General features: G+C 38.1%; 1 protein-coding gene across 1 annotated transcript in view; it reads right to left on the minus strand.

The window, feature by feature from the left end:
* Positions 1-25,210, minus strand: part of MAMDC2 (MAM domain containing 2) — a gene marked incomplete at its 5' end in the record, with an annotated part of 166,334 nt that overhangs the window by 10,393 nt on the left and 130,731 nt on the right. The window contains one exon of the mRNA XM_082843703.1: positions 23,601-23,753. Within this exon, the coding sequence (XP_082699829.1) occupies positions 23,601-23,753 (153 nt within the window). The remainder of the gene's footprint in view (positions 1-23,600; positions 23,754-25,210) is intronic.

A 25,210-nucleotide genomic window follows, 5' to 3' on the forward strand; every position in this document is an offset into this window, starting at 1 on the left:
TAATTATAACATATTTGTCAACTGATCAGAATTTGTCCCTTTGATGCCCAGACCAATTATTCCTCTTGATTCCAAATATGTTTTGCTTCTTGACTTGCATGTGACACTTCCTTTCCCCAGAAAAGATCACAGCTTCACGGAGAGCCAGTCTGCCTCACATGTGTTTGGAAAGCAGAGAAAAGCCCTGTGTGTTGACAAGCTTTGCCACATTCCAACTCCAAATGCTGTCTGTCTCAGCAAACAAAAGCTATGGATTGGAGCCAGGAGCCCCAGTGCTGAAACCTCAGACTGGCTTACGTGTTCCTGCACATGAAGGATTCCAGTCTGCAGAAGGGATTATTAACTAGAGAAAACAAATCACTTTCTCTGTGGATCACTGTTTAACATTCAAGACGGGGGTTCCAATGGGTCTACTGGGAGATGAGGGTCCCATCTGTTCTTTGCTCAGCAGCTGTGATGTGTTGAGACACACACCATATTTGTAATTTGGAGCAGTGAAGCAGCTGTTCCTCTAGTCTAGCAGCCTCCTCTCACCAGGGCCAGGAAGGAGTGGGGGGCCGTGTGGAATGAATAGCTAGCTGCTTCATTAAGCTGAAAGAGGATTCTTAACAATCAGGGAAAAAAGATACCAATGCTTTGGGAAGAACAACTGCTAAATGCATCTCTCTAAAATTGTTCTTTGCTATATCTTTTAAATGATTTTTAAAGCTCTGTCATAAATGAGGAGTTATTATTTATTGGGTACAGAGTTTCAGTTTGGGAAAATGAAAAAAATTTCTGGAGATGGATGGTGGTGATGGTTACACAACAAGGTGTATGTATTCAATGCCACTGAATTACGTATGTAAAAATGCCTAAAATGGTAAATTTTATGTTATGTATATTTTACCACTATTTTTTTTAAAAGCCTGTCATAGAAGCCTTCTCTTGTGTAAGCAGAGTCTCACAATATCAGAAACTAGTGGGACAAGTTATGAAAAGATTGAGGGAGATTGGAGATTTTAATTATCTGGAGCCAACTGCCCCAATAGTTACAGCCTAGTTGGGTAGCATCATTACATGTCTGGATATTAGTACCAAAATTCTTAAAAGACAAGGACTTGAATGAGACTGCTATTAAATTTCAGCTATATAACCAACACATTAAAGATATAATTTTGAATTTCTTTTGTCTGACAGCACACTTCTATAAGTAAATGTCATTATTTGGTATTTTACTGTATCATTGATTTCTACCCCACAAGAAGGGGGTGTTCTTAGAAGTGCATAAGACTCCTACGTTTAGTAAGTAGCGTGTCGGAACAGAATTTAATTGTCAGAAGTACAGAAGATGTATTGAAACACTGAACAGTACCACAAAAGAAACTGATGGTCTCTTTCTTTGGAAATTGTTAAGAAAATGATGAATAGCTACTTTTCTAGGATTTGGTGGTAGGGAGAAGAGAGGGAGGACTGGATGACTTTTAATCTATTCACCGGTGGACTCAGTGAGCTAGGAAATGCTACAGTTGAAGGCATTTTCTCACTAAACTGGATAGCTATCTGTTCCTTTATTTATTCTACTATCTTTTGGCCACAAAAATCCATGTAAACTCCAGGGCAACTAAAACAATTGTTTAAAAAGAATTCTGGGGCTTCCCTGGTGGCGCAGTGGTTGAGAGTCCGCCTGCCAATGCAGGGGACACGGGTTCGTGCCCCGGTCCGGGAAGATCCCACATGCCGCGGAGCAGCTGGGCCCGTGAGCCATGGCCGCTGAGCCTGCGTGTCCGGAGCCTGTGCTCCGCAACGGGAGAGGCCACAGCAGTGAGAGGCCCGCGTACCGAAAAAAAAAAAAAAAAAGAATTCTGACAGCATGGTATCACATAAATGTTAATAAAATTTCAATAGCCAATAAAACCCTTGGAATTTTGTTAAGACTTGTCTTCATTATCTTGTAAAGAAATAGCATTAGTGTCAGGGAACTTTCTGATTCTGCCAGGATAGAGCTACTCAAGTAGATGGTGACAAGAAATGGATAGACAAATCTATCAGAGTCCATTCTAGCTCAATGCAAGTCAAGATTTATCTGTCACAAGTGCCTTTATTAAATAAGGAACCGAATGGTGGAGCTAGAATTTTTTTTGTCTTTGTTGTTGTTCTAGTAGAATGACATATTATATGAGATGACTGACTTAAACATTGAAAATGTTTCCCCAACTTTAGTCACACAAATACTACCATCATAATATATATATTTACTTATCCGCATACTACCTGCACTGTTATTCATTTAATATTTTTCTTTAAATAGATTCCAGTTTTGCTACTTAAATCCATTTATTCAAATAGGAAATGCATGTTAGCATGAAAACAGAAAACAAGCTATAAACCTGTGAAATAATGGTTTTGCTGTACTGATTGTATATTTTTCTTATACATAAATATTACTATCAAAAATATTCATCCACTTACCCCTTAAATTACCCAGTGGTACTCTGGAAAACATTGGTTTAAGGTCTACCAAACCTTCTGGTTTCTACTAAGTCATTTTATTTGTAAGCATAGGCCATGATTTTCTATTTATAAAGGCACAAGTGACACAAAACACCGAGTCCAAGAAAGTATCCCAGAGATGAGCATCAGATTTTGTAAACTAGTCACTCATTATAAAAATAGTCATACCGTTCACTTCAGTGGAGTTTATATAGTATCAAGCCTTTCAGAAATATAACCTCAGTTAATCATCACAGCAGCCCTAAGAGATTAGCAGGGCATCCACTGTTGTATTTATTTTACACATGAGGAAACTGAGGCTCAGAGAAGTTATGTGACCATTTTCCAGATTATGCAGGTAGCAAGTGGAAGAGTCAGCTCACTGTGTACCCATTGGTCTTTCCACTAGACCACATACACCATGCTACGCCCTAGAACTGGAAACTGCATCAGCAGTTAGTGAGTCAGGAACTACGGCTCCCTTGGAATTGCTATGTAGGATGATGTATTGATTCTGATAGACACACAATAAACTATATCATAGCCTTTCTGAACTTCCTTTTTTAATTTAATGAACCTATATTTACTGACCATCTAATGTAGTTGTCTGTAAAATAGCTTTGTATGCCTCTCCTCTATTTTCTCTTGTATATGTTCTTCCAAGTGTAAATTGACAGGCTTTAAGGATGGGAAGTAAAAAGGCAGAATGCAGTATATGAGTACAGGTATATCCTCTGAAAGTCCCAGAATGCATTGCATTCAAAAAAGATTCTGCTGTCACTAACACCTAACAAATACCCTCCAGTCATCAAAGAGAAAGATACTGTTGCTGGTCCAGCGTTTCAGCCTGTCACTTTATTAAAGTATGGAATAAGAAATTCAGCCAATTTTGTACCCTGCCATTATTTTACAACCTGTATTTGAAAAAAGAGACATAGAAAAGATTGTTAGGACTAAATGTAAAAATAGCAAAAACTCAACAATGCAGGCAATAGAAGACCTTTTTGGATGTAATTTCATTATTGTTTAAATTGTACATCTAATCACAGGCAGGTTTGCTATTGCTCTCCCAGGATCCAAGCAGACAATAATTAAAATTACTTTGAATGAGTTTCAGTGCTTTAATATTTAAAATGTGTATGTTGTCTTAACTGATCTATAAGATCTTGTCTACCTCCAGCATCCTATAAATCTATGAACTGTTACTAAGCCAATTACAGTTTCTTATTACTTCAGACCATATCCCTGTTGAAGAGAAATTCTAGTGACATTCATCTAAGCAACAGTAAGTACATTTACTATATAAGTCATTTCTTTAAAAAAATAGGAGGTGGACTTCCCTGGTGGCGCAGTGGTTAAGAATCCGCCTGACAATGCAGGGGACATGGGTTCGAGCCCTGGTCCCACATGCCGCGGAGAAACTAAGCCCGTGTGCCACAACTACTGAGCCTGTGCTCCAGAGCCCAGAAGCCACAACTACTGAGCTTGCGTGCTGCAACTACTGAAGCCCATGCACCTAGAGCCCATGCTCTACAACAAGAGAAGCCACTGCAGTGAGAAGCCTGCACAGCGCAATGAAGAGTAGCCCCCGCTCACTGCAATTAGAGAAAGCCTGCATGCGGCAACGAAGATCCAACGCAGCCAAAAATAAATAAAATGAAATAAAAAATAGGAGGTAATTGTTAAGTGGTTTCTACCATAATTAAATTTAAAAGGCATTTGCAGTATGTTTTTTACTATGATAGTTGTCCCCAATATTTATTACTCAAGATTGAGAGTTATAAAGGGAAAAAAGTAGAATAGTCTCTCAGACAGTTCATAGCCAAAGGCAGTATAAAAGTAAATTTTAATATTCTGCTTCTACTACTCCTTGCCAAAGACAGAACACCGTGCAATAACATAATATCAGATACAGCAAGACCTTGGGTAGAACAGCCAGGAAATATCAACAAAAGAATACAGTTGAAAGAGACCAGAGACACATAGAGCTCATTCAAAAACATTATGATGGGTTGGTTTGTAGTGCAGAACAGCAAATGCCTTCAAATTTTGAGTATAACAATCATGCTCTTAAATATATGATGCTAAAAAAATGAAATACCAGGGACATCCCCTTGTGGATATGTTGAGTAACTTGTAGCTGACCTACGCTTCCACTGAGAAAAATTATTTTTAAAATGGATAAATTTTTTTTTAGAAAACATCTGTTTTGAAGTTGTCAGAGAGCTTCCCAAGCAGCAAGAACTTGAGGGGCCAAGATCCCTGAGACAAGGGAAGGTCAGTGAAGTGAACTCAACATTCTTCAAGCTGCTTTCCCCACTGGGGCATTTGCCTATTCAGTTTAGAAGTTAAGCAGAGGGCAGCTAAGAGGCAGAGAAACCAACAGTTCTCACTGTGGGATGATAAAAACTGGAGTTCAGGGCTGCAAAAGCAGCTGGGGCTTGAGGATCAAGTTTTGTGAGAAATGATACACACAGCAGAGTGAGCAATCTTCCCTTGAGGCATGTGCCAAATTATTTTATTTATTTATTTCTTATACAGCATGTTCTTATTAGTTATCTACTTTATACATATTAGTGTATACATACATGTCAATCCCAATCTCCCAATTCATCCCCCCCCCCGCCACTTTCTCCCTTTGGTGTCCATACGTTTGTTCTCAACATCTGTGTCTCTATTTCTGCCCTGCAAACCGGTTCATCTGTACCATTTTTTTAGGTTCCACATATATGCGTTAATATACAATATTTGCTTTTCTCTTTCTGACTTACTTCACTGTGTATGACAGTCTCTAGGTTCATCCACGTCTCTACAAATGACCCAGTTTTGTTCCTTTTTATGGTTGAGTAATATTCCGTTGTATATATGTACCAAATCTTCTTTATCCATTCATCTGTCGATGGGAATTTAGGTTGCTTCCATGACCTGGCTATTGTAAATAGTGCTGCAATGAACATTGGGGTGCATGTGTCTTTTTGAATTATGGTTTTCTCTGGGTATATGCCCAGTAGTGGGATTGCTGGATCATATGGTAGTTCTATTTGTAGTTTTCTAAGGAACCTCCATTACTGTTCTCCATAGTGGCTGTATCAATTTACATTCCCACCACCAGTGCAAGAGGATTCCCTTTTCTCCACACCCTCTCCAGCATTTATTGTTTGTAGATTTTCTGATGATGGCCATTCTGACCAGTGTGAGGTGATACCTCATTGGAGTTTTGATTTGCATTTATCTAATAATTAGTGATGTTGAGCAGTCTTTCATGTGCCTCTTGGCCATCTGTATGTCTTCTTTGGAGAGATGTCTATTTAGGTCTTCTGCCCATTTTTGGATTGGGTTGTTTGTTTTTAAATATTGAGCTGCATGAACTGTTTATATATTTGGGAGATTAATCCTTTGTTGATTCATTTGCAAATATTTTCTCCCATTCTGAGGGTTGTCTTTTCATGTTGTTTATAGTTTTCTTTGCTGTACAAAAGCTTTTAAGTTTCATTAGGTCCCATTTGTTTATTTTTGTTTGTTTATCCATTACTCTAGGAGGTGGGTCAAAAAATATCTTGCTGTGGTTTATGTCAAAGAGTGTTCTTCCTATGTTTTCCTCTAAGAGTTTTATAGTGTCCGATCTTACATGTAGGTCTTTAATCCATTTGGAGTTCATTTTTGTGTATGGTGTTAGGGAGTGTTCTAATTTCATTCTTTTATATGTAGCTGTCCAGTTTTCCCAGCACCATTTATTGAAGAGACTGTCTTTTCTCCATTGTACATCCTTGCCTCCTTTGTCATAGATTACTTGACCATAGGTGTGTGGGTTTACCTCTGGGCTTTCTATCCTGTTCTATTGATCTATGTTTCTGTTTTTGTGCCAGTACCATATTTTCTTGATTACTGTAGCTTTGTAGTATAATCTGAAGTCAGGGAGTCTGATTCCTCCAGCTCCATTTTTTTCCCTCAAGACTGCTTTGGCTATTCGGGGTCTTTTGTGACTCCATACAAATTTTAAGATTTTTTGTTATAGTTATGTAAAAAATGCCACTGGTAATTTGATGGAGATTGCATTGAATCTGTAGTCCAAAAAATGCTTTGGGTAGTATAGTCATTTTCACAATATTGATTCTTCCAATCCAAAAACATGGTATACCTCTCCATCTGTTTGTGTCTTCTTTGATTTCTTTCATCAGTGTCTTATAGTTTTCTGAGTATAGGTCTTTTACCTCCTTAGGTACGTTTATTCCTAGATATTTTATTCTTTTTGTTGCAATGGTAAATGGGAGTGTTTTCTTGATTTCACTTTCAGATTTTTCATCATTAGTGTATAGGAATGTAAGAGATTTCTGTGCATTAATTTTGTATCCTGCTACTTACCAAATTCACTGGTTAGCTCTAGTAGTTTTCTGGTAGCATCTTTAGGATTCTCTATGTATAGTATCATGTCATCTGCAAACAGTGACAGTTTTACTTCTTCTTTTCCAATTTGGATTCCTTTTATTTCTTTTTCTTCTCTGATTGCCATGGCTAGGACTTCCAAAACTATGTTGAATAAGAGTGGCAAGGGTGGACATCCTTTACTTGTTCCTGATCTTAGAGGAAACGCTTTCAGTTTTTCACCATTGAGAATGATGTTTGCTTTGGGCTTGCGGTATATGGCCTTTATTATGTTGAGGTAGTTTCCCTTGATGCCCACTTTCTGGAGAGTTTTTATCATAAATCGGTGTTGAATATTGTCAAAAATTTTTACTGCATCTATTGAGATGATCATATGGTTTTATTACTTAATTTGTTAATATGGTGTATCACATTGATTGATTTGCGTATATTGAAGAATCCTTGCATCCCTGGGATAAATCCCACTTGATGATGGTGTATGATCCTTTTAATGTGTTGTTGGATTCTGTTTGCTAGTATTTTGTTGAGGATTTTTGCACCTACATTCATCAGTGATATTGGTCTGTAATTTTCCTTTTTGTAGTATCTCTATCTGGTTTTGGTATCAGGGTGATGGTGGCCTCATAGAAAGATTTTGGGAGTGTTCCTTCCTCTACAATTTTTTGGAAGAGTTTGAGAAGGATGGGTGTTAGCTCTTCTCTAAATGTTTGATACAATTCACTTGTGAAGCCATCTGGTCCTGGACTTTTGTTTGTTGGAAGATTTTTAATCACAGTTTCAATATCATTACTTGTGATTGGTCTGTTCCTATTTTCTATTTCTTCCTGGTTCAGTCTTCCAGATACCTTGGAAAAGGTATTTCTTCCTTATACCTTTCTAAGAATTTGTCCATTTCTTCCAGGTTGTCCATTTTATTGGCATAGAGTTGCCTGTAGTAATCTTTCACGATGCTTTGTATTTCTGCAGTGTCCATTTTAACTTCTCCTTTTCCATTTCTAATTTTATTGATTTGAGTACTCTCCCTCTTTTTCTTGATGAGTCTGGCTAAGGTTTATCAATTTTGTTTATCTTCTCAAAGAACCAGCTTTTAGTTTTATTGATCTTTGCCATTGTTTTCTTTGTTTCTATTTCATTTATTTCTGCTCTGATGTTTATGATTTCTTTCCTTCTACTAACTTTGGGTTTTGTTTGTACTTCTTTCTGTAGTTCCTTTAGGTGTAAGGTTAGATTTTTTATTTGAGATTTTTCTTGTTTCTTGAGGTAGGATTGTATTGCTATAAACTTCCCTCTTAGAACTGCTTTTGCTGCATCCCATAGGTTTTGGATCATCATGTTTTCATTGTCATTTGTTTCTAGGTACTTTTTGGTTTCCTCTTTGATTTCTTCAGTGATCTCTTGGTTATTTAGTAATGTATTGTTTAGCCTCCATATCTTTGTGTTTTTTACGTTTTTTTCCCCTGTAATTGATTTCTAATCTCATGGCATTGTGGTTGGAAAAGATGCTTGATATGATTTCAATTTTCTTAAATTTATCAAGGCTTGATTTGTGACCCAAGATGTGATCTATCCTGGAGAATGTTCCTTGTGCACTTGAGAAGAAAGTGTAATCTGCTGTTTTTGGATGGAATGTCCTATAAATATCAATTATCTATATCTGGTCTTTTGTGTCATTTAAAGCTTGTGTTTCCTTATTAATTTTCTGTCTGGGTGATCTGCCCCTTGGTGTAAGTGAGGTGTTAAATTTCCTATTATTGTGTTACTGGCAATTTCCTCTTTCATAGCTGTTAGCATTCGTCTTATGTATTCAGTTGCTCCTATGTTGAGTGCATACATATTTATAAATTGTTATATCTTTATTCTTGGATTGATCCCTTGATCATTATGTAATATCCTTGTCTCTGGTAACATTCTTTATTTTAATGTCTATTTTGTCTGATATGAGTCTTGCTACTCCAGCTTTCTTTTGATTTTCATTTGCATGGAATATTTTTTCCATCCCCTCACTTTCAGTCTGTATGTGTCCCTAGGTCTGAAGTGGGTCTCCTGTAGACAGTATATATATGGGTCTCATTTTTGTATCCATTCAGCAAGCCTGTGTCTTTTGGTTGGAGCATTTAATCCATCCACATTTAAGGTAATTATGGATATGTATTTTCCTATTACCATTTTCTTAATTGTTATGTGTTTCTTTTTGTAGGTCCTTTTTTTATCTTGTGTTTCCTACTTAGAGAAGTTCTGTTAGCATTTGTTGTAGAGCTGGTTTGGTGGTGCTGAATTCTCTTAGCTTTTGCTTGTCTGTAAAGCTTTTGATTTCTCCCTTGAATCTGAATGAGATCCTTGCCAAGTAGAGTAATCCTGATTGTAGGTTCTTCCCTTTCATCACTTTAAATATATCGTCCCACTCCCTTCTGGCTTGTAGAGCTTCTGCTGGGAAATCAGCTGTTAACCTTCTGGGAGTTCCCTTGTATGTTATTTGTCATTTTTCCCTTGTTGCTTTCAATAATTTTTCTTTGTCTTTAATTTTTGTCAGTTTGCTTACTATGTGTCTCGGCATGTTTCTCCTTGGGTTTATACTGCCTGGGACTCTCTGTGCTTCTTGGACTTGGTGGCTATTTCCTTTCCATGTTAGGGAAGTTTTCAACTATAATCTCTTCAAATATTTTCTCGGGTCCTTTCTCTCTCCTCCTTCTGGGACCCCTATAATGCAAATGTTGTTGCGCTTAATGTTGTCCCAGAGGTCTCTTAGGCTGTCTTCATTTCTTTTCATTCTTTTTTTCTTTATTCTGTTCCATGGCAGTGAATCCCACCATTCTGTCTTCCAGGTCACTTATCCATTCTTCTGCCTCAGTTATTCTGCTATTGATTCCTTCTAGTGTTTTTTTTCATTTCAGTTATTGTACTGTTCATCTCTGTTTTTTTGTTCTTTAATTCTTCTGGGTCTTTGTTAAACATTTCTTGCATCTTCTCGATCTTGCCTCCATTCTTTTTCCGAGGTCCTGGATCATCTTCACTATCATTATTCTGAATTCTTTTTCTGGAAGGTTGCCTATATCCACTTCATTTAGTTGTTTTTCTGGGATTTTATCTTGTTCCTTCATCTCGTGCATAGTCCTCTGCCTTTTCATCCTGTCTATCTTTCTGTGAATGTGGTTTTCATTCCACAGGCTGCAGAATTGTATTTCTTCTTGCTTCTGCTTTCTGCCCTCTGGTGGATGAGGCTATCTAAGAGGCTTGTGCAAGCTTCCTGATGGGAGGGACTGGTGGTGGGTAGAGCTGGGTGTTGCTCCGGTGGGCAGAGCTCAGTAAAACTTTAATCTGCTTGTCTGATGATGGGTGGGGCTGGGTTCCCTTCCTGTTGGTTGTTTGGCCTGAGGCAACCCAGCACTGGAGCCTACCAGGCTCTTTGGTGGGGCTAATGGCGGACTCTGGGAGGGCTCCCACCAAGGAGTACTTCCCAGAACTTCTGCTGCCAGTGTCCTTGTTCCCGTGGTGAGCCACAGCTGCCTCCCACTTCTGCAGGAGGCCCTCTAACACTAGCAGGTAGGTGTGGTTCAGTCTCCTATGGGTCCACTGCTCCTTCCTTTGGGTCCTGATGTGAACACTACTTTGTGTGTGCCCTCCAAGAGTGGAGTCTCTGTTTTTATCAGTCCTGCCAAATGCCTGCAATCAAATCCGTCTAGCCTTCAAAGTCTGATTCTCTAGGAATTCCTCCTCCTGTTGCTGGTCCCCCAGGTTGGGAAGCCTGACAGTGGGGCTCAGAACCTTCACTCCAGTGGGTGGACTTCTGTGGTATAAGTATTCTCCAGTTTGTGAATCACCCCCCCCAAGTGGTTATGGGATTTGATTTCATTGTGATTGCACCCCTCCTACCGTCTCATTGCTTCTTCTCCTTTGTCTTTGGATGTGGGGTATCTTTTTTGGTGAGTTCCAGTGTCTCCCTGACGATGATTGTTCAGCAGTTGGTTGTGATTCTGGTGCTCTTGCCAGAGGGGGTCTCTCATCTGCCAGGATGGAATTTCTTCTGGACTCTGCTGTGTACCTTCCACTCTCTCCTCTTCAGAAATAGAGCAGCCAGTAGTCCTCCCTCCAAGGAAATGGTGAGCTAAGTCGTGACTATGCAACAAAGTCTTTTTTACTCCATTGGAAACGCTGTTTAAAATTTCATTTTGAGGTTTTACATTTCCTTACTGGCCTCAACAATAGAGGATAGATTGAAAAGATAAGGCAAAACATTTAAAGTTATCCACATTTAGCAAAGCAATACCCTTCCTCTCCTCTGCCTTCTCAAGACTAAGACTACCCAAATTCTTTTTTTCCTTTTTTTAAAATTGAGATACAATTGTCAATAAACATTATATTAGTTTCAGGTGTACAACATAATGATTCGATATTTGTATATATTTAAAAATGATCACTCCAGCAAGTCTAGTTAACATACATCACCACACACAGTTACAAATTATGTATGTGTGTTTTGTGATGAGGACTTTTAAGACCTATTCTCTTAACAACTTTCAAACATGCAATACAGTGTTACTAACTATAGTCACCATACTGTACATTACATACCCATGACTTTATTTTATAGCTGGAAGTTGATACCTTTTGACCACTTCACCCATTTCACCCACCCCCCACACCCTACCTCTGGCAAACATCAATCTATCTATATATCTATGAATTTGGTGTTTTGTTTTGTTTTTAGATTCCACATATAAGTGAGCACATATGGCATTAGTATCTCTTTCTCTAACTTATTTCACTTTGCAAAATGCAATCAAGGTCCACCCATGTTGTTGCAAATGGCAAGATTTCATTCTTTTTTATGCCTGAACAGCATTCCAGTGCCATATCTATATATCTATATACTATATTCACACATACATACATACATACAGAAAACTGTCATTACTTGACCTGCTTGGCAAGTTTCATTCCCACACCTTGTCTTTATTTAACCTAACTGAGGTAAACCTTATTCTGTATGAACAGCCTTATCTCACGGGCATTTGCCAAGAACAATCAAACAATTGTTTAACATTGCAATTGCCTAAGGTGCTATTAACAATGGAAGCTAACAAAAGGCTGACAAAAAATTTTTCAGGAAAAAATTAGGGAATGATATGTCTGTGGGGGGCTTTGCAAAACTCCAAAATATTCTTGTCAATCTAGAAAATGATGCACATGTGCAGAGATATACACATACCCAGGAGAGAACTGAGAAGGTCCTAACCTGGCTGACTTTGAGTCTCTGAAAAAGAAAAAAGTGAAGGCTAGCAGAGATGTAAATTGTCTACTTGAGCATTGAAACCATGCCCCAATAAAAACACAGAGCACTTTTGCAAGTGCTGGGAGATGTATTGGTTCAAGTCATTTAAGAAAAATCTCTCTTCAGTCGTTAGTTGATGGTTAAGCTGAGCATATTTTTCAGTGGCCACACACAACAAAGAATAAAGACTCTATATAATTAGTTCAGGCAAGTCACTAAACAAACAAGTAGCAGGAACAACAGCAATAACAACAACAACAACAAAATGTTGGGAGGAGGGGAAGCTGTCACATTGTAGTATTAAAAATAACCAGTTTTTAACAAAAATTATGAGACACACAAAGGAACAGGAAACTGTGGCTCATACACAAGATAAAAAGCTGTCAATAGAAACTGTCTCTAAGGAAGCCTATAATTGAACTTACTAGACAAAGACTTTAAGTCAGCTATTATACATATGTGCAAGGAATTAAAAGAAACTCTGCCTGAAGAATTAAAAGAAAGTGTGGGAGTGATGTCTCACCAAATAGAGAGTATCATTAAAAAGAGAATTTACAAAAAACCAACTAGGAATTATGGGTTTGAAAAGCACAATAACTGAAATGAAACATTCACAAGAGAGGCTCAACAACAGATTGGAACTAGCAGATGAAAGAAGCAGTAAACTTGAAGACAGGTAAACTGAGATTATCCAATCTGAGGAACAAAGGAAAAGGAATGAAGAAAAATGAACAGAGCTTCAGAGGTTGGTGGGACAGCATCAAGTGTATTACCATATGCACAATGGGAGTCTCAGAAGGAAGGAAAGAGAGGAAGGGGCAAAAAGAACATTTAAAAAATATAATGGCCAAAAATATTCCAAACCTGATGAAAAATATTAATCTACACATCCAAGAAGGTCAAACAACTCTAAGTGGATAAACTCAAGGAGACATGCATCTAGAAAAATCACAGTTAACTACTGAAAGACAAAGACAAAGAAAACTTTGAAAGCAAGAGAAAAGTGACTCAAGTAACTCATCATGTACAAGGGATCCTCAATAAGATTAACATCTGACTCCTCCTCAGAAAACATGAGACCAGAAAGCAGTGAGATGACATAATTCAAAAGTGTTGAAAGAAAACCAAGAATTCTATATCAAGAAAAAGTATCCTTTAAAAGCAAAGGAGAATTTAAGACATTCCCAGACAAACAAATACTGAATTCATCACTAGCTACTAAAGGGAATCTTTCAAGCTGAAATGAAAGGACACTAGACAATAACTCAATCCACATGAAGAAAGAAAGAGCACTGATAAAAGTAACTATATAGGTATATATAGAAGACAGAATAAATGTATTTTTGTTTCTCTTTTTAAAATATCTGATTTAAAAGACAACTGCATAAGGCAATAACTTAAAAATCATGTCTATGGGCTTATAATGTAAAAGATATCATGTACATGACAATCATAGTACAAAGGAAGGAGGAGGTTTTGTATACCATGAAAAACTTAAGTCAATATTAAATATAAACTAGATTGTCTTAAGATGTTAATGTTAATCTTTAGGGCAATACTAAGAAAATCACTTTTAAAATATATAGTAAAACAAACAATAAGGAGATTAAAATGTTATCTTAGAAAGTATCTATTAAACACAAAAGAAGGCAGTAATAGAGGAATAAAGGAACAAAAAAACCCTGTAATGCATACAATACAGAAAACAAATAGGAAAAAAGCAGACATAAATTCTACCTTATTAGTAATCACATTAAATGTAAATGTACTAAACACTCTAATCAAAAAGTAGAGACGGGTAAAATGGATTTCAAAAGATTCAGTTATATGCTACCTCCAAGAGACACACGTTAGATTCAAAGACACAAATAAGGGGCTTCCCTGGTGGCGCAGTGGTTGAGAGTCCGCCTGCCGATGCAAGGGACACGGGTTCGTGCCCTGGTCCGGGAAGATCCCACATGCCGCGGAGCGGCTGGGCCCGTGAGCCATGGCCACTGAGCCTGCGCGTCCAGAGCCTGTGCTCTGCAACGGGAGAGGCCACAACAGTGAGAGGCCCATGTACCGCAAAAAAAAAAAAAAAAAAGACACAAATAAGTTGAAAGTGAAAGGTTGGAAAAAGATATGTCACTCACAGTACCTAAAATAGAAATGGAGTGGCTATAGTAATATTTGACAAAACAGACATTAAACAATGAGATACCACCTCATATCCATTAAGATGGGTATAATCAAAAGCAGAAACCAACAAGTATGATAAGTATATGGAGAAATATGTGTGAAGGAGAAACCTTCACACACTGCTTGTGGAAATGTAAAATTGTGCAGTCACTTTGCAAAATAGTCTGGCAATTCCTCAATGTTTAAATATAAAGTTACCATATGACCCAACACAACCAAAAGAAATGAAAACTTATATTCACACAAAATCCTGTACGCAAATACCGTAGCATAATTATTCATAAGAGCCAAAAAGTAGAAATAAACAAAATGTTCATCAGCTAAATAATGGATAAACAAAATGTGGTATTTCCATGCATTGGAATATAATCACAATAAAACCAAAGTGCTGATTCATGCTACTAGGATGAACCCTGAAGACATTATGCTAAGTGAAAGAAGCCAATCAAAAAACTACATGTTGTATAATTGCATTTATATTAAAGATCCAGAATAGGCAAATACATAGGGACAGAAAGTGGATTAGTAATTATCTAGGGATGGGGGTGGCAAGAGTTGGGGAGGGAATGGGAGTGAGTGCTAATGTATACAAGGTTCCTTTCTGAGGTGATAATGATGTTCTGGAATTAGATAGTGGTGATTGCACAACTTTGTGAATATGCTAAGCACCACAGAATTGTATACTTTAAAAGAGTGAATTGTATAGCGTGTGTATTCTATCTTAATAAAGCTAACAGCAAAAAAAAATGGAAATTTTGTAACTGAAAAACAGAATTACTAAAATTAAGTAATCAATAATTGAATTTTACATCATACTGGACATAGCAAAAAAGACTTGCAAACTAAAAAAGAAATAGGTCAATAGAAAATATCCAAACTGAAGAACGGAGAACAAAAAGAAAGAAAATCTTTGTAAAAGAGTGTAAAGGATATATAATACATGGTGAGATCTTTTAATGTACATGTAATTGGAATCTCAGGAAGAGAGGAGATAAAGTGGGGCAGAAACAATATTTGACAAGATAAAGGTCAAGAATTTTTGAATACTCAACCTAAAGATTAAGGAAGTTTAATGAACCCCAAACAGAATAACTACAAAGAAGACTACACACATGCAAATCATTTTAAAATGCTGGAAACAAAACATGAGGAGAAAATATTAAAAGCATCCAGAGAATAAAAGTACCCTTTCAAAGGACCAACTATATGACTGAAAACTGACTCAATAGAAATGATGGAAGCCAGAAGACAACTGAATGACATCTTTAAAGGTCTGATTAAAAAAATGATTGTCAACTTAGAATTCTATTCTCAGCAAAAACATCCTTCAAATGTAAAGGAAAAATAAAGACATTCTCAGACAAACAAAAACTGAGAGAATTCATTAGCAGTGGACTTACACACACACACACACACACACACACACACACACACACACACACACACACACAACCCCAAACCAAAACCAAAACCAAACAAAACACTACATGCAGAAGAAAATACTTCTGGCATAAGAGAAATATTTCCTAAAAAAAAAAAAAAAAAAAAAATTGAAGAGAGAAACATGGAAATGCAGGAAGGAATGAATACTAATGGAATGGAGAAATATGTGAATAAATATAGAAGCAACCAAACCAGTCATATCTTTTGGGGCTTAAAAAATACAGTTTCTATATGCCTAATAACATAGGTTCAAAATATATACAAGCAAGAATTGATAGAACTGAAAGGAGAAATAAATTCACAATCATAATAGGAAACTAATACACCTCTCAACTGAACAGATAAAAATCAGTAAAAATATAGAAAATAGGAACAGGATTACAAGCTTGATTCAGTCAACATATACAGACCACTTCATACAACAACAACAAAATATACATTATTTTCTAACACACATAGAACATTTACCTAAATTGACTCTTTTTTGGGCATTTCAACAAATTGCAAAGGATTGAAATCATTAAGGGTATGTTCTCTGAGCATAGTCGGATTATCTAGAAACAAGTTAAAAACAGTAACTAGAAAATTCCCAAATATTTAGAAATTAAGCAATACACTTATAAATAACCTATGCATAAAAGAAAAAAGCAAAATGGAAATGAGAAAATACTTTGAACTGAATGAGAGGGAAAACACAACTTATTAAAACATGTGGGTTACAGCTAAAACTGCATTTAGAGGGAAATTTGCAGCACTTTTCTATGTACATGTTATACTTCAGTAAGTATTTTACTTTAAAAAAATGAAGAGCAATGTACTTTTCTAGCAGTATCTAGGAGATCCCTGGCTGGGTATTTAGGGGTCCTGGATTACAACCCAAGTTCTAAACTAATACTGAGTAGTTGTCAAAGTAAGGCTAAAGGAAAAGCATCTCAGTGTAGGAAAAGAGTGCAGAACTGGGTGTCATGATCGTCTGGTTCCAGTCCTAGACCCCCCTTTAACTATGTCAGTTTGTTGAATCGAATAACCTCAGTTAGGAGGTAAAACCTGGGAGCATCTGAGCTAAACTTGGTTGCAGATACTTATCTAGGTATCACAATAATTTTAAAACTTGATTTTGAGTACCTTTAGATGATGCACATACATCAGCAAACCACAGTCCCCACCGCACTCTGTTACATAACAGCCCTCCTGCTAAAGACATGGTTTCCTAACACATGACTGCATCTGAATTTGCAACCTCCGGGCCATGTGTTTTCTAAGGTCCTTTCTGGTTTTAATGTTCTTTGTTTCCATGACTTGCACTCAAAACTATGTCCAAAATCTGGATATACTTCTACTAAACATTAGTCATTGTTTATCTGAAATTCACATTTAACTGGGTGTCACGTACTTTTACTTGCTAAATTTAGCACTTCTACCATCAATGCAAGTGACTTTACAAGATTCCACAATAATAACCCGTTCAGGAGGGACCATTTTGAAGGCTGATATAATCTATGGTAGATTGTTTGCAAAAATAGCCATAATTATTCCTTCCCTATATCCAGTAGCTCCTCCCATCAAGAGATAGAGTCCATTTCCTCACTCTTTGAATCTGAGCTAGCAGAACAAGTTATCCCAGTTGAGGCCCCCCTAAACTAGCCAGCTCCTCACTAACCTGGCAGATGGCTTCAGGTGCATGAATGAGCCCAACCAAGAAGTGAACTGCCCAGCTCAGCCCAGATCAAATTGCCACCTTGCAGAATAGTGAGTGAAATAAGTGGTTATTATCTTAAGCCACTAAGCTTTGGGGTGTTTGCTATACACTAAAAGCTACCTGATATAGAACCAATTCTAATCCTAAAAAAGGAGTTAGATGTGATAATCCTTTTTCTTATAATGTTTTTGACACCTGGTCTCTGATTTATGAAGCTGATACTCTTTCATATTGTACAACATTCAACAAAATTCATTCATTCATGGTATTGGCCTGTTTCTTTTCGAGCTGATCTGAATATAAATGCCCAAGACCTCACCTTACGTATCACCTGAGATGAAGGCGGAATCAAGAGAACTGTGTTTGAGTCCTGGCTCTCATACCCAATTTGCCTCTGTCTACCCTCATCTTTATGAGAGAGCCACTAGAGAAGGGTTTCAAGCCTTTTCTGAGATCGAACTGCTTCTCATTTTCCCAGACCTCTGTGATGACTTAGACAGATGTTGAGGATAGTGTTAGATGTAAAGCCCCTAAGCAGGATGGCTAAGAAAGTGGTGCCTAGTATGATGTCTATTGGGAAAACTATCAAGTAAAGCTTCATCATTTTGCTTTGGGGCCACTAAAATAGTCCGTTTAAAGCCTTTCAATGAATGCTTTTTCTACAAAGAGTGAATATGCAAATTCCTTAGCATGTAGACGAGGCTCTTGGTGATCTGGTTCTCATCGGACTGTCCACTGTCATCTCCCACCACTTTCCTAGATGTGGCCATATGAGATGCTTCTGTTCACTACTACAGATTTTCTGTCTCACTGGTCTCTTATTCTAGTCACTATTACTACAACTAATTCTACACAGTCTTTAAACAGTTTCACTCAGATGCACCTGATAGATGCCTTGTCTTGGGCCCATGCCAACTGCCTGTTACTTCCTGTATTTGATGCTAAGTTTTGTGCAGTCATTTTGGGCTTGGCCCTCGGCAGAATCACTCAGCACCCATGCAAATGTAACCTAGAAATAAGGGAAGAGAGAGTAGCCAATGCTGAATGGACAGTTATCCCTGGCCAGTGCAGGAAGGGAACCTGTGGACAAATGCTTCTCCCTTTCTTCCCCTGGGTGATGGCTCTGAGACATACTTCAACATGGTTTCTCAGCTGTTCCCCCCAGATCAAGCAGCCAGATGGTCATAGCAGTGGCCAAGTCAGGGATGCATCCTCGTATCAGCTCTCCCTCTTTCCCTGCTTTGATGCCTTTGCCCCACACTTGTACTCTTTGGGATCACATCTCCAAATGTACTACCTGCATACAAGCCTATATCTCATACTTCACTATCTTGGGAATTCTGACAGTATCCTACATGGCAGCCAGGTAGAATCACTTGCAGTTCCCTGAAGCTGCCATACTGCTTAATGGCTCCATGCTTTGCACCTGTCATTCCCTCATCCTGAAATGCTTCCCTACTCCCTGATGTTCTTCTTGATGAATTCCCACTCATTCTTTAAGATGCTCCCAAGGAGAGCTAACTGTTCCTCTCTGCGTGGTTCCATCATCTCTAGAATTTAACTGTTATTACCTTACTTATTGTAATTCCGCAGCAATTATAGTTCTGCAGCCTAATGCATAGTGGGTCCTCAGAAAATATGGAATAAATCAAGATCATAGAGAGCCTACACTAAATAACATTTATGGTTGCCCCCAGTCCTAAGATGTTTCATCTTACATTATGCACATGTAGCTTATGACACTGGTGGTTTTAACAAATAAACAATTGTTTTAAAAGGGCCTTTAATTGCTTATGCTTTAATTTTTGAATGGGTGATCCTTGTCATACTGTGATCTGAGAGACAATATATCAGCCCACATTAGGCCATTAGAGGCCAGGAAAAGGGGAAGCCACCCTTTGAAGGTTTAGGATACACAGTGGGTGTGTGAGCTGCAGTCCTGGAGTTAAACTGACAATATTTGTTCACTGACACTAGAAACAGGTCAGAAAAAATTTAGATACTTTCTGCTGGATACATTTCAGTGGATGTCTAAAACTACCATCAGTTTGAATATATCCTTTCCAAGAGCAGACACCCCTCTTTGGTGCGAAGGGTAATAGGGTTGAAATTACGCTGCTAAGTGAAGAATTGTGCTTTTCACGTATAAGCTGTCACAACTGTCCCAGGTCATGTGTGGTCTCTTACTATCATGTAGTAAACTCTGGTGGTGAGGCAGTGCGGAAAGAATGTGGACATTAGAGCCCAATATTCCTGAGATTCAGTCCCTGCTCTACCACTTATTGCTGTGTGGCCCTGGAAAGGCACTTCTCCAACCTTCAGTTTTCTCATATGAAAAATGGGTACTTTCACATGCTTTACAAGTTGTGGTAAGGATGTGTTATCAACTGAATGTTTATTTATTGAAATTTATATGTTGAGATCCTAATCCCCAATATGATGGTAATTGGAGGTAATTGGAGGTAGGATCTTTGGGAGGTGATTAGGTCATGAGGGCCAAGCTCTCATAGATGGGATTAGTGCCCTTATAAGAGTCCTCATAGAGCTCCCTTGCCTCTTCTGCCATGTGAGGACACAGCAAGAAGACTGCTGTCCATGAACCAGGAGGTGGGCCCTCACCAGACTCCGAATCTGCCAGCACCTTGATCTTGAACCTCTCAGCCTTCAGAACTGTGAGAAATAAATGTTGTTATTTAAGCCTCTCAGTCTATGGTATTTTTGTTATAGCATCTCAAACTGACTAAGACAGGATATAAAGGTCCCAGCACAGTGCCTGCATGTGGTAAACGCTCAATAAATGATCACTAGATATTATTATTTCCCCAGTAGAATAACTGTTAAAGTAACTTAAAGAACAAAACCAAGACATAAAATTCCAGTGCTATATCTGTAGGTACCCTGGGCACCACATAGCAAAATTTGCTACCCCTCTGCATTGTTGTACATAGGAATAAAAAGATACAATCTGTAAAAAATTTTATATGGTTAGAAAATTGAAAGGTGTCTTGAGAACCTTTAGGAAGTTTGCATTGAAACAGGTGAAATGAAGGATGGAGAAGGCAAATCCTAGAAGCAATTTACTGGGAAAAAAAATAATACAAAAACAGAATTCTCTGTGTTGTACTCCGTGTCAATTATTTTCTTGGAATAAGTATTGAACACACTAAGAACTTTTTGCATTGCAATTTTTGTTATGAAGTTTCACTCCAGCCAGGTGAAACATTCTTCGAAGTTTTCAAAGAGACAATGCAAACACAATCATATCATTTTCTTTAAACAAAGCCACACCAAGTTAACGAACATGTGCCCTTAAACCAGGAACAACGTAAATAAAGGAGCAAAATGATGAGTAATGGAATTTCTACTGCATGCGCTTTTGTAAGACTTTCATAGATTTTGTGTATGGGGAGGAGGTAGAATGTCATCTACAAGTTTAAACTCAATCATCCTCTGAAGTAAGCAAACAGATAAGTAGCTATAATTATTCTCATTTTCTAGATGACATCACTGAGACTTAGAGATTTTAAGTAACTTTCTCAAGGTCTCATACCTAGTGAGTGGGGAGCCTTGATACCATAGTTCATGGGTCTGTTATAACCAAGCCTGGTGACCCTCCTTGCCCTTTTCAGAGACTCCCTCTCTCCACTGCTGACTATTTATGTTTTGTCCTCTCTTCCGTGTCTAAGACATGGCACGGCCTGTTACCCAGAGGATTCCCTTGTGGTCGTCCACCACAGCATGGCCCTCTTCTCAGATCTGTTGTTGCTAGCCTTCTTGGTGTTCCTGAGAAATGGAAGAAAACTATCAACTCCCTCCCCGAGAAAATCATACATACAGACAACATCGTGAATACAATGGACTCGAAATAAAGCTGATTTATTCTTGATCTTTCTCTACTCCTCTTGTAATTTAGTTTCTCCCCATTATAACATTTTCTAGGGGTCTTGCTAACTAAATGGTTAGTTATTCTTATATACATCAATGAAGGCTTGTAGGTTCATTTATTCACTCCATGGACATTTTTGAGCCTCTGTAGTGTATAAGGTACAATAGTAAGCCCTGTGGGGATTCAAACGGGAATTTGATAGTACTCTGCCCTCAATACACTGCCAATCAGAGCTAATGAGACTCATTTTTTGTTTGTTTGTTTGAGTTATCTCTTTTCACTAGATTCAGTGTTGAAAGGCCATGAGGCTGCAGTTGCGGTAGCTTCTTGCTACCATGAGAGGACAGCCTGTCTGAGATTAGAACCAACTCTGAAAAACCAGAGCAGAGAGATGGAGAGAGAGACTGATCCCAGTGACACAGTTTTATCCCCTACATCAAGCTATGCCTGAAGTCGGCCCTGAAATGGCCTTTCTTTCTGTTACAAAGGGTAACAAACTGTTCCCAACCAAAATAGTCCTAACATATACAAGTCTTTTTTGTCATCTTTTTTAACTTCCTTGTCTTTCCAGATATAGTCTCACACACTCTTAGAGCTCTCTTAGAATCTTCTACTCAGTGCTGGAACCTCGTCGAACCAAGGCTGAATCTCTTCAACAGCATCCCTAACTGATGCAACACTGTCCCAGACTCTCCGAAGCAACAGGAGGGAAAGAGAGGTCAGTGGGAGGACCAAGCTGCACATCTTCTTCTTAGTCAGGCAAAGGTGCGTTTAGGATCCGAGGCCAAATCGATACTCACTGGGAAGGTGGCTGGAACCAAAGGCTCTCAGAAGGACCCAAGTCAAAACTGTCAGGAGGAACGTACGCAGAAAATCTGTGTGAGTTGTACCTCTGTAGTGCAAGTGCTAGGGGAAGAGGGGGTAGCCATAGGAGATAAGCCAGAGAGTACAGTGCCAAAAATGGTAAGATGCAAAAGGGGCAGTATTTAGATACCGTCTCCAAAGAGCCAGTATTTAGATATCTGTCATAACAGAAGGTATTCAATATCCAAGAAAGAATTTGAAATAGCACCAAACATTTTAAAAGTTATTTTCTTTTAATCCCTCCTCCACTCACCCTGGCTAAATGATCATGAAGATGAGGGGCAGAGGAGGAAGTTAAACACAGTTAAAGCACAGAGAGTCTTCCCTTTTATCATCTCCAAACTATGAATCAGGCCCATGCTGAGGGAGAAAGATGATTTGCTTGAATGAGAAACTGAAGTTTTAATTTGAATTGGACTTTTTAACATACCTGAATGTGTGGCGGCTCCTATACCTCAACCAGACTGAGAAGCTATGGGATCTGCCAAGGGGTGGGGAAGGGAGAATTCTCCAGGGTATGTTTGAAGAGAGCGTTGGAAAGAAAAAACAAAGCTGTTCCTGATTGCACCCTACCAAATTAAGCCAATTCAACAAATAGGTTATGCTATAGGTTGCTCTGTGGTGTTATTCCCTAGACTTATCTTGAGGTAGAGCATAAGAAACAGCACTATGCAACTCTCTGTAAGGACCATTCAGGAAATATCTCTATAATGTTAGTATCAGGGATAGTTCTTTTTTTCTGGGCCAAATGATGTGCTGTTATCCAACTGGTATACCAAGTAAAATTGAGAGGATCAGTGAGAAAGGTCTATTCTTTAGGGAGTATTTTTATCACTGACATTGTTTACAATTGCTGACACATGGTGATAATAAGAAGTAGATCAACTTTTAGCCTAGTTTATTGTAGTTTATACATTTTCTACAGAAAATGCACCTCCTTATTGCCTCCACCCATTGATGGACTGCTTCATCTGTTTCTATCCTAAGAACACTGTAAGTCATGTTTTACAGATGAGTTTTCCATCTTTTTCAGTTTCTAGAAAGTGAGGACTCAAACTGATATATCTCCTCCCCTGTCTGCCAGGTCTGAGTCCTGGGCTTAAGTTTACATCATCATATACTTTTTTTTCATTTTTGTCCATCTCTCTTTTATTTTTAAACCTACCTCTAATTAAATTATCTTTGTAAGCTCTTTAAATCCTTTTTCCAGCAAGATATACAAGCAATGTAATAAACAGAAAGAATGATTTTAAATGCACATACTGAATTACCTACCCCACATGTGTAGCATCCCACGCGCAGTTCATTCTAGACACATCATTTTTCCCATTTCAAAATGCAGTAAATGACCCCTAGAATGCTATTTCTGGTTTCCTTAGGAAACAGCACCATGTGGCATAACTCACCTACCCCAGTAGTGTGATCTCCCTTTGGTCCTGTGTAGGAGGTAGGAGTTTCTCCCCTCCTCCTGTGCCAGCTGCTCCGGTTCCTTCTCTCCTGAGTAAATGCACATTCATCTTGTTCGAAAGTACACTCTCCAGGTGGAGTTGGAAGCTTCTCTGCAAGGAAACAGCAGGTGATGCAATTGCTGAGGCTCTTTCAATGAATATGTATTCCAAGGCTCACTGGAAGCACGTGCTGCACGTATGGGTGTCGTCTGACCACATGCCCCACATGAAGAGGCAGCCCCCTCACCAGAAGCCCACCTAAGCCACGCTGGTGCTTCCAGCTAGAGGCTGGACTCCACCCTAGGTTCTGCCAGAGAGGCAGAGAACATAAGAAATCTAGATCCAAAAGTATGGGAATACTTTGAGAAAGAAACTTTCTCTGACTTGTGAATTTATTTGTGTGAATGAGCTTATAAAGCTCTGAAAATTGGAGGTATGTTGCCTCTATGGAAACATAAAAATAATAAAACGGCATGCAGGAGCATTCTTCAGAAATCCAGAATGAGTGAAGGGAATCCTCAGAGCAACTCTATAGCTGCTTTGGAGGAGGGGGAGAATGTGAAAGAATTAAATGTGATTTTGGAGACATAGCTTAATATGTGCGGAGCAGGTTACTGAATTTTTCTGTGCCTCAGCATTCTTATTTGTAATGTGGGAATATTAGTGGTATCCACCTCAGGGGGTTGTGAGGATTAAATAAGATGATGTATGTAAAATATTTAGAACATGAAGTTCTCAATAAATATTAGCTAAATATATATTAGAACTTGGTGTTTTGCTGCCTGGAGGCTTATTTTCCATTTCCAAAAACAAATGTTTATGTCTTTGGGTGCTATCTTCAATAACTGTAATAATGATTATTATTAGAGTGGTGTCACCTCCCAACTTCCTGGGGACTTCTTTGGTTGTACCTCCCTACCTCTAGATTCTCTAATAAATAGCTTATCTTTTCCATCTCTTGCATGATAATTATTTTACTTCATTTTATTTTATATACACTACAAGCTAATGAAGGCTCATTCCCTTTTCTACGTCTTGAGTGTAGAGATTTTTATCTTGTTTTATGTTGTTCTTGCAATGCCACACAAATCGACTACAAACAAATTATCTTTTAATTAAATAAACATGGTGATTATTCTCTGGTGCCAAATTGATGCCAGAATTTGCCTGTTTGTTAAAGAAATGGATACCCTGAGACTTAGGATGCAGTGGTAATTAGTAGATAGAAACCAATGATTTGGGTTGAGGTATGCACAATTTTCTCATTAGACATAAGGTCCAACACACAGCCACAATATTTGTCACTATCATCAATGCTTGCTCCATTGTTCCACTGTCATTTAATTCACTTGGAAAATATTTATTATCATTTAGATATGATATGTTTACCTAGTCTATGTATAATAATTTCACCAATATTTCTTGAAAATCTGCATGCGTATGAGGCAACAACAATAATAATAACAAAAGGAATTATAATAGAAGGTATTTGTTTTTAAAGCACTGTTTTGTGCCAGGTCCTACACTAGGGAATTTAAGTGTATTATCCCCACTTTTCAGGTAGGTAT

Source organism: Leucopleurus acutus, assembly GCF_964270905.1.
Source record: "Leucopleurus acutus genome assembly, chromosome: 7".
Lineage (NCBI taxonomy): Eukaryota > Metazoa > Chordata > Mammalia > Artiodactyla > Delphinidae > Leucopleurus > Leucopleurus acutus.